General features: G+C 41.0%; 1 protein-coding gene across 1 annotated transcript; it reads left to right on the top strand.

Annotated features, from left to right (window-relative positions):
* Nucleotides 1–3,238: 3,238 nt before the first annotated feature.
* dele1 (DAP3 binding cell death enhancer 1) lies at nt 3,239–9,256 on the top strand. Its single transcript, XM_030396330.1, has 12 exons — nt 3,239–3,429; nt 4,313–4,430; nt 4,881–4,983; nt 5,760–5,904; nt 6,139–6,411; nt 6,530–6,612; nt 6,754–6,847; nt 6,948–7,090; nt 7,181–7,339; nt 7,671–7,763; nt 8,151–8,310; nt 8,428–9,256. Exons 1-12 carry the CDS (start codon nt 3,399–3,401, stop codon nt 8,664–8,666), a joined length of 1,641 nt encoding a protein of 546 aa, XP_030252190.1. The 5' UTR covers nt 3,239–3,398; the 3' UTR covers nt 8,667–9,256.
* Nucleotides 9,257–10,070: the final 814 nt, after the last annotated feature.

Raw genomic sequence — 10,070 nt, 5'->3', positions numbered from 1 at the left:
TGCCTTTGAATATTGGCTCATGTGTATAGATTAGAGATACAGGCTGCATACATAGGGAACCGTGTTTTTAAAATGCTGTTTTAAAACTGGTGCACACACCACAACATTGTCGCAATGCTCAACCATAAATACCTGAAAAGAAAAATATTGAAAACGCTAATCAATATTTTGTGGAGATTCAGCTTGCAGAGAGGAGCAGTATTTTATTTTCAAATGAGGTTTCTGCATAGTCATGAATAACACAGAGACCATCAGGCTTTATGATGGAGTCTGATCAAACATTAAACAATATTTTGACATTACTTTCTGCAGTTTCTTGCTCCTGTAGCACTCCTCTCCTCTCACAGAATTTCTCTGAGGACACAAATGTCTGTTACATCCAGTGAGGTTTCTCCGGATCAGAGGGCCTGCTCAGTCCTCAGTGTTAAAGTATAATGGGCTGGGAGGCGTTGTGGTAAAGAAGGAGGCTGGTACTGATCCATCTTTCTATCTAGATGAATGAAGGATTCCTCTCATAGGTTCAAGGGTTGACTTAGTAAACTGTCCAGCACCCATCAGTCACTCTGCAGGACGGTTTGGCTTTTCTTTCCTCTGCCCGCGGGTCAAACAGTGACGCACGCCTCTGACTCTTCCTGGAAACACACACTCTTCCAGTCAGTCGGGGGTTTAACAGGGGGGCTGGAGGGAGCGGATCGGCAGTCGTGAAGTCAGATTAAACCTGGAATAATTCGCCCCCTTGACCAGTTTCCATGGTGACACAGTCATCATGTCTTTCACTTACCATCCTCCTTGGACGAATAAGTCTAGCCTGCAGTAGTTTCTGATGTTAGCAAGATCTCTGCACTGCCAAATAATGTTTGTTGATTCGCCCGGGGGCCAAATTTGTCTGGGCAATATGGAAAACACCGAGGCGGGCTGGAAACAGAGTCCCACCGGGGGCTGACTAATTGAGCAGTTTGTTCCCACTCGTGTTTCAGTCTGTACTCCAGTTCTGAAGTTCGAGAAATCTAAAGCTGGAAGGGGACTAAATCAGTGCTTAGCAATATTGAAATGTCATTTATCCCCTGTCACTGGAGTTTATGACTTTCTGGTTGCCTGCTTATTCACCAACAAACGGCAGGCACTGGGTTCAAACATGGTTTTGAATAATATCAATATCAAATATCCCACTTAAGAACAATTTAGGTACTTGTATGTCAGAATTTTCATTGAATGCTTCTTTACACTTTTCATTTCCCACATTAATCTAACAGCTGCTTTTAATTTTAAGATTCTATATAAAAACTACTGTTGAATGGTTTGGAATTGCCTGTTATAAAAGCTATATCCCATACATTCAGATGGTTGAGAGGGCTACTTTATCTGGTGCTTTCATGTTTTATTTTATACTCAGTCCTTCTTACAATAGATGTAAGTATGAAGTGTTTTGAAAAGGTAGTTTTCACACAAAAGGCTGTGCAATGGTTCAAGGGCAGAAAGAAGCACTTCTGTTTTTATCTATATTAGAAAGGCCATTATTGAAGGTAAAAAAAGAAAAACTGTAGTATAACAGGTGAGTCCACACTTTTAAATGGTGACTGTGTGATAAGCCCGTAAAATACAACACACTGTTAAAGATTAAACAAGTGGTTTCGAACCGCTTTAGCTTGTGACCCCACACTGAAAAGCGGTGTCTTGTCATGTTTCGAATGTCTTTAAAAGATTCTGAATATGAGGCAGGTGCATCGGAGGAAAGCACAATTTGAATACAAATGAGAAAACTCCCACACACTGTCTCACTCATGTCATAAGTTAATGAATATTCCAGGAGTAAGAGAGACAGACAGTGGATGAATTGTCTGCAGTTTCACCTGAAAGCGATTTCTCCTCTAAACCTCTCAGATGGTTTCAATTAATCAATTGAAAGTATGAAAGGTCAAAGCCCAAAGGGTTACGTGTTGAAGTACGTTTTCTGTAAAGCCACAATTAATACTTAACAGACAGGCATCTAATGAATGTCATGCAATGTTGGAATAAACCCCTGAGTCACAGACATGTTGCCATTTTTCACAGTGTGTAAATTATACAGTTAATGATGGCTGAATTCCATTTAGCTGCTTCAGGTTCAGGGTCCTGGTATTGTGCATACCGGCTCACTGTCACAATCTCATGACTTACTGGGACTTTTGAATGTAACAGAGCCATTATTAATGTAATCAGTAAAACCTGTGCTACTAATCAAAAGTCTCCTGTGGGGGGAAAAAAGTCTATTAATGGGAAACTCCACCAACTTCACACATTGAAGTGTGTTTACAGGTCTTGGTGAGGACTAGTAGTATAAAGCCTTTTGTTGTACTAGGGCATTAGATCAATCAATAAATTGACTCAAGTGATGTCACTACGAAGTTAAGTTGCATTGTGGGTAATAGGGCGCCAGGTTTTGACAAGGAAGGTGAATATGTAGAGTTAAAGAGGTGATATCTCTGATGTTACTTTGTTTTTAGTTTTTTATAGAATGCAATGTTACCTGCATAACCCAAAATGCAAATTAAATCACAGAGAATATGTTATCTGATTAGATGCAGCTTCCTCTGGAGCAACAAAAGGCATTATACTACTTTTTCACATAAGCAGTAGTCCTCCCAAAGACCTGTAAACACGCTTTAACGTGTAAAATGAGTGGACTTACCCTTTAATTTAGCAGCTGCAGCAGAACAGTAGACAGATATTATTACGAGCACTTTACATTTACCACTCACTTAATTCTTTGATTTTCTAAAGCTATCTATTTTGATGTCCCAAAAGTAGCCACAATGTTAAACTAGCAAGTCCAAAAATACTCAAATCAGCCTGTATCACAATAAACATTATAATATGTATGCACAAAGCATCTCACCACACAACATATGGACCTCATACAAATTAGAACAGCAAACAGTCCCAGGAGGACAAATGTATGTAAATAACTACAGACACACAGCCTCAGATAAATACTGCCATAAATAATATAAACAAGCATGAGAAAAATCTACATTTATGTACCCATTGCGTGATTTCATGCATGAATACATTATGTATGAGGCTTTTATTTACCATAAATGCTTCTTCTCCTCCTTCTCCATGTTACAGAAATACACTCAGGGCATGTTTTAGCTTATGTTATTAGGCTGTCATTCCCCCTCACACCACACGGGGGCGCTGAGCAGCTGTAAAACACCTTCTCCAACATTCTCAGTCTTGCGTCACCTGCGACACTTCCGGGTTGAGCGTCCTGCTCCGGTACGTCTCGTGACCGCCAGACAAACAGGAGTGAGGCTTCATGCTCCTGTCATCCATGGGGCCAGAAGACGCTCCGAGTGGACCTAAACATGTCTTCTCGGAGATAATTCTTTATCTAAAGCTGCTGTAGAAGACGAACCATGTGGAGAGTTTCAGGTTTTGTCGGGAGAGGTGAGAGAAAATGTCTTTGACTGTCGATACACTCCCACTTTCACTTAGTTAACGAGCAGCTAGTGCGGTGCTGTTACCTCAGGCAGACTAATTATCAACAGATGTCACTTTTATTTAGACGAAAGCGCTGTTATTGTGGTTTGTAAGGTATTGTTAGCTGTCTACGAGTTTAGCTAACAGCTAGCACACACAAAAACACTGTGTCAAGACTCTAATGTTTCTCGGTCGGTGTAACTGACACCAACCGTTTATTTTGGTCGTCAGTGGAGCCAGATCCGGTTGAGCTGCTGTCACAACTGTAGTATTACTGCAGGCTCTGTAAGGCCGAACTGTAGTGCTGCTGCACACAAAAACAAACAATACGGTAGTAAGTGTATACACACAAATATACACACACACACGGACAGTTAACAGCATGAAACACCTGCTCGCAATTGTTGTTTGGGTGCATATACAATAATCAGGGTGCAGAAATGTGTTTTCAATGCATCTGTTTGTCTTTACTCTGAACTGTATTTATTTATTTATAGCAATCCTGACTCTCGTTTTTTCATGAGTCATTACTGATTACATAACTTATATTTGTGTTTGTCTGATACACACCTGTATTTAGGAAAAACTTATCAAATTCAATATTACACTGCAAAACTACACCTTCATATTTACAATATCCTTACATAGATAAAAGGAAATACGATACAAAAAAAGTGATAAAATGTACAAGAAAAGCCAAAATTAAAATAGTCTAAAATAATAAACAAGAAAGTACATTTTCAGAAGAGACTTTAAAGAAGACACTGACAAACTTCAGTTATTTCACTCAAATTCAGTCACTGGACTTTAGGTCAAATTCTGCTGTTTTTCTCTTCCCGTCGCTCCTTAGTTCTCCATCGATATAACAGCAGCAGCCCCCTGCGACTGCCACAGAACCACCATGTGGAGGACGAGGTCATCAACAGTTCGACTGTCCTCTCCACCTCTCGACACACCTCCGACTGCTGGTACTTTGTCCACCTCAAACCTCTGTCTTTTTCACTCTTCATACTTCTACCAGGTCTGAGGAAAAGAGCTCAGAAAGAAAAAAGAAAAGCATTGAATGAGTCACTTTGATCCCGTCTTTGCCCTCTGACAACTGGCTGTAATGTCAGCTGATGAAAGAGAACCTTTGAATTGAGGTCAAACCTCAGAGACCACCCTTTTCCCTCTCCTTTCGTGTTCCTTTACCCCTCTTTGAACCTGTTCCCTGCCTGTAGCAGACTCGCTGCCTCGCTTTCAGATGGTTGCATCATACAGCAGCATCTGCTGTAAGCATGAACAGGGCTTGTTGAGGGAACAGAAACTAAGCCATCTGACTTCAATACAGTATTTCTGTGATGCCTTAATACAGTAGATTCAAAATAGATATATACATTTCTCATTGTTATATTTTTTGTGTGCTGTTTTTCTGTCAGCTCTCAAAAAGAGGACGATGGAGACAGGAGGAAGAAACAGAGAACCTTTCAGTTCGAACATGCCGAGATTCCACGTTACACAGCTCTGGATGCTGTGGGATTGGTATGTCTTTTCTGATCACATCTTCAAATATTAAAGACCTCACACATTTAATAGTGTGTCCCATATGAGTTTCTGGATGGCATCAGTTCATCGCAGTTCTAAATTAAAGGAAGACGTCAGGAGGCCTCTCACTGAGTCAAGACTGATTAGACAAATAGTGCATGATGGCCTGGCTTCATGCACTATTTGAAAGGAATTGTTTGTGTTTGTTTAAGGATCCCTGTTCGAAGCACATCAATGTTTTTGCCCTTTAACTGTTCATACCAGTGCTAGAAATTCTTGAATATGGTTAAATATTTGGTGTGGTATTTTCACACCCACATCAACACATCCCCCACATTTACACAGTGCAACTATCTTGTGCTTTTCCTCTTTGTGTACAATGTCTCTGCAATTATATTTATTTTATTTATATATAATTTTCAGTGTACTACTACTACTACACACCATGTGTATTACAATAATGTCTGGTTTCAATTTTCTATCCCTCAATCACTGGTGTAAGCTGCTAGGTCAAATAAATTTTCCCAGTGAGGGAACAATAAAATCTTATCTTAAATGACCTGTATCAGGATATGAGAATCTGGTTGCATCATAAACCATTATCCAATATCCAATATCATGCAGCCCTACTTGTCAGTCTGTTGAGAAAACCTGTTGAACACCTGACTGTTGGCTCTTTGTGGCACATGGTCGGCCGCTCGTGGGATATACAGTATGTTGGTACCTCATGTTGTTGTGACAGCGATGACAGTGGAACTGATGTTCCTCCACAGGGTGCTGCTGCAGTTCTGTTCATGCAGATCTGCAGGAGGATCCACTCCCGACTCTCTTCAGGCACTGAGCCAAGTCCGATCACTGGGGCCCTGACAGCGCCCTTAACCCTGCACAAGTGTGGCTATCGCATCCTGCTGCAGATCTGTGAGTCCTCATCACATTACTGTAACTAAGCAGTATGAACATGGATGGTTTACATTTTACAACCCCCATGCAAAAAAAAGTTTGAACGCTATGTACAGTATAAATAGAAAGAGAATACTATGATTTACAAATCCTTTTCAACCTATATGCAATTCAATACAGGTTAAAGGCACACACATGGTTCTTGTGTGATCCAAATCCTGACTTTGTTTGTTGTCTGTCTGGCTTCTCCAGTGTCTCAACGTGATGTCCTGCCCAGAGGAAGTAGTGTGTTATGTCTGCAGGAGGTGCAAGAGAGACAGAATGAAGATGTGTCCCTGGCTCAGAGCAGCAGCAGCAGCAGCATCAGCACCGGTGGAACTAGTCTTCACAGCAGCAGCAGCAGCAGCAGCACCGGTGGCACTAGTCTTCACAGCAGCAGCAGCAGCGAGCGAGATTACCTGACTGCTGACTGCTCCGACTCTGACCAGCAGAGGGCACTCCTCGACCAGGAATCTCCCATTCCCGGTTTGTTTTGTGCTTCTTGCTTGTAAAAGTTGACAGATTTGTATTTTTTCTTAAAATGTTGTTTACCCAGTATGTGTGGGAGGAAGAAAATAATAATATATTCTTGTCTGACTCACAGAGGAATCACTGCTGTCAGCATCCTTTCCTCTGCAGAATGATGCCGACCAAGATAACACAGAGACTGCAGATGCTAATGAAAAGGTGAAAGACTGCCTCCTTTAGTTTGTGTGATGTTTACTTTTAAGAGAGCAGCATCTTTTGCTCAATCCTGACTGACTATCTGACTGTCAGTCTAATCTCAGTTGTTTTTGTTTTGTTTGTTATGCTCGTCTGTGCTTTCAGGATGTGCTGTCTGATGAGAAGAGGTTGGCAGGAGCAGCACTGAACTTCCAACACGTGGGAGACTCTAGCGTCCCTGTTATCCTCAACATCATCGGTAATGATTTATTGACATGGTTACACACCAAGTAATGTTCAACACAACAATATTTGTTTTCTGTCCACAGCTAATCTCTTCATCTCTCTGTTTATTGCAGGTCTAGAAAGTGCCAAGAGTAAGAACTACGAGGAAGCTTTTACATGTTTCTTAGCTGCAGCTCAACAGGGTTACAGCAAAGCCCAGTTTAACACGGGTGTGTGCTACGAGAAGGGCAGAGGAGTCACCATGAACAAAGAGAAGGTTTGAATCCAGACAGAACACTTTAGTTTCTGGAGTGCTTCATCAGTCTGAACACGTCTTGAGATGATTTTCATGTGTTTTCTTTTGAAGGCTTTGTATTACTACGGGCAGGCAGCAGTTGGGGGTCACATGCAGGCTCAGTACCGCTATGCAAAGCTGCTACTGACCAGCAGGGGTCACCAGAGCTTAGAGGAACTGAATACAGCCATCAACTTACTAGAGCAGTCTGCTGCTGCTGGACTCACCAAGGTAGAAAATTGCCATGACATCTTCTTAAACTTTACATGTCACTGTTTATTCTGAGAATGGGAATAAAACTTTGTATATATTCACTTAAGTATCACAAAAAAAGCAGATAATGTGCACAGATGAGAAGCTGGAACTAAAGAATATTTGTATTTTTTTGCTTGTCAAAGGACTGAATGATTAAGCAACTATCAAAAGTATTTGCCTATTATTTTCTGTACATCCACTATTTGATTAATAGAGTAAGCGTATGCCGTACCTGCACTTTAACAAACAATCTCTGGTTGCTGCGTTGCTATGGATGTGAACCAACTCTGTTTCCCTCCCTCCTCAGGCTCAGGTCTGCCTGGCCTCAGTCTACTCTCAGGAGCCTGTGAGAGACGGGAGCAAGTCTGTCCGGTACCTGAAGATGGCAGCAAAGAGTGGAGTGAGTACCCTTCTAGATGCTTCTAGAGTTTTATCTGTGGCTTTATCACCTTCACTCCCAGTCTGCCATCTCAGAGAATCCCCACCATCACCTGCTCTTGTTTCATAGAATTCATAGAATATGCTTCTTCAACTCTGCTGCAGTTTTGTTGAAGTAATGATGTTACTTGCTCATGCTACAAATCAGTTTTGAGGTATAACGAACAAAGCTATTGTGATGTGATTGTTTAATATAGTGACGTCTTCAGCCTTCTGCTCGCACTGCTGTGCCTATTCAAGTCCCTGGTTTCAGTTTGTGATTTATGTCCTTGTACATACAGATGATTGTTCTTGTAGATTTAAAAAAAAAAAAAGCCCAAATCATGTTTGTTTGTGTCCATGTTTGCAGGATGACACCGCTCTGCTCTTCTTGGGTCAGTGTTTTGAGAGCGGCTTTGGGGTGCAGCAGAATCTGAGGACGGCGATTGAATATTTCAAACGAGCCGCTCAGGCTGGCAACAAGCAGGCCAAGAGCCTACTGACGCCTCCTAACGGCAAAGATATTGGGGGTAAGGACCTCTTTCAATTAGTCATTTGATTTTGTGCATTTTTTCAGCAGTTGGGGCTGCATTTGATAAGCTTTTAATGACACATGACAGCGCTAATATTATATCTCTCCTCTGCAGAAGACACAGTGTTGCGTTCCATCCGTTCAGCTCCGTGTTTCTCTGTAGCCGACCATCTCACCTCCCTGGCCGGTCTCGTCCCTTCCTCCACCAGTCACCCTGTCACCCATACCCTCCTGCCTCACTCCTGGAGCACCGGGAGCCTGGGTGTTCCCCCACCGCTGTCCTCCACGCCTCTTCATCTCCACCCCCTTAGCACTGAGGGAGGAGTCTGCCAGTGGACTGTAGGGATTGGATAGTTATGATGAGCCAAACTGAGGAATGTATTTCATAGTGTGAATGTATTTTTGCCAGAGGAGAAAGGTCAAAGTGTGTACATGATGTCTTGATTAGAGTGAATAGTTCTAAATGTGAGTGTGTTGATGAGTTTTTTTTACAAATCTGAAAGAGATGTTGGATAAAAGGTCTTATATTATTCTGCCTACAAAATCGTGTAAGCTTTTCTATAATGTTTCTATACAAGTGTTGTGTTTTTTTGTATTACAAGTTCCCCTGTCGGTGAGAAAATGTGATCAAGGTGCCTTTGTGTAGGTTGGGAATATCAGGTGGTGACTTGTCTCTCAGACACTACGAGAATGTCATAATTACATTACATTGCGTTACATTTACATTTAACCTTCAATAATACACGTTCTCAATTAGTCACTTGTTCATGCTTCTCTGTCGCTGTCCAATAACAACTTCAGTGGAGAAAAAGGGAAGTTACTTAATGTTTTGTGATAGTCCAACCTGTTAACTATAGTAGAACCAAGGTGAATTATGACGCACTGTAAGGCGGATGTTCTGTTGTTATACGCACAAGTTCAATATTAAAAGAATATCCCAGAAATCTGTTTTATGGCTGTGTGTTTAATTACCATTAAAATTCAGTGATGAGCATAAACAGTCAAGGAGCAGAGAGTATAACTTTAATTAAATCTTACTAAAGTTAATTCTGTAGTTGATATTCTTCTCTGTATGGAAATAACTTTACAGATGATAACATTATTAGTTTTATGTCCAGTTGGGAGTTATGGGACAGTTTCAGGTACGGTGATCATGTGAGGTACTGTTACCTATTTCTGCCTTCATTAACAAGTAGCGACCACACATACAAATATTAAAGGGGTTACTCCATCAATTGTACAGATAAATGTGTGTTCACAAGTCTTGGGGAGCACTACAGTATATGTGGGAAAAAGTAGTATGAAACCTTCTGTGGCTCCAGAGGAAGCTGCAAGTAATCTGATACATTTCCATCAGTCATGTCACTCAGTACCGAAATTGCATTGTGGGTAATGTAGGTGTCAGGGTTTGAAAAGGAAGGAGATTGAGTGAAATAGAAATGGTGGAAAATAAGCAATCCGTTTTTGCAGCTTTCAATTTTTTAACCATATTTGACTTTATGGATATAGTATTTTCCTAAAATGGTCAATAAAATCATTATCAGTCATTACGGTGATGACGTTTTTTTTCTTTTACCATTGCAAACAGTTTTATCAATAAAGAGAGAAATTCAGAGTCAATGTTGTCAATGTGATCTTTACAGAATGTTTCAGTGTGAGGACATTACCAGAACAGGTGCAGCTTGATTTATGGGTACATTTACAAGTACAAGTGTCTTTCCTAAACTTAAGAAAAATGCAGCACTGTATCTGTACAGT

Source organism: Sparus aurata, chromosome 18 (genome assembly GCF_900880675.1).
Source record: "Sparus aurata chromosome 18, fSpaAur1.1, whole genome shotgun sequence".
NCBI lineage: Eukaryota > Metazoa > Chordata > Actinopteri > Spariformes > Sparidae > Sparus > Sparus aurata.
Note: the sequence above shows the minus strand (reverse complement) of the source record. Positions and strands in the feature narration are given on the sequence as shown.

Excerpts from the sequence above, each read along its gene's own strand:
- dele1 (XM_030396330.1), top strand. The coding sequence starts at position 3,399 with ATGTGGAGAGTTTCAGGTTTTGTCGGGAGAG. Across the intron at positions 4,431-4,880 it reads CGACACACCTCCGACTGCTG|CTCTCAAAAAGAGGACGATG; the intron begins GTACTTTGTCCA and ends TTTTTCTGTCAG. Across the intron at positions 6,848-6,947 it reads TGTTATCCTCAACATCATCG|GTCTAGAAAGTGCCAAGAGT; the intron begins GTAATGATTTAT and ends TGTTTATTGCAG.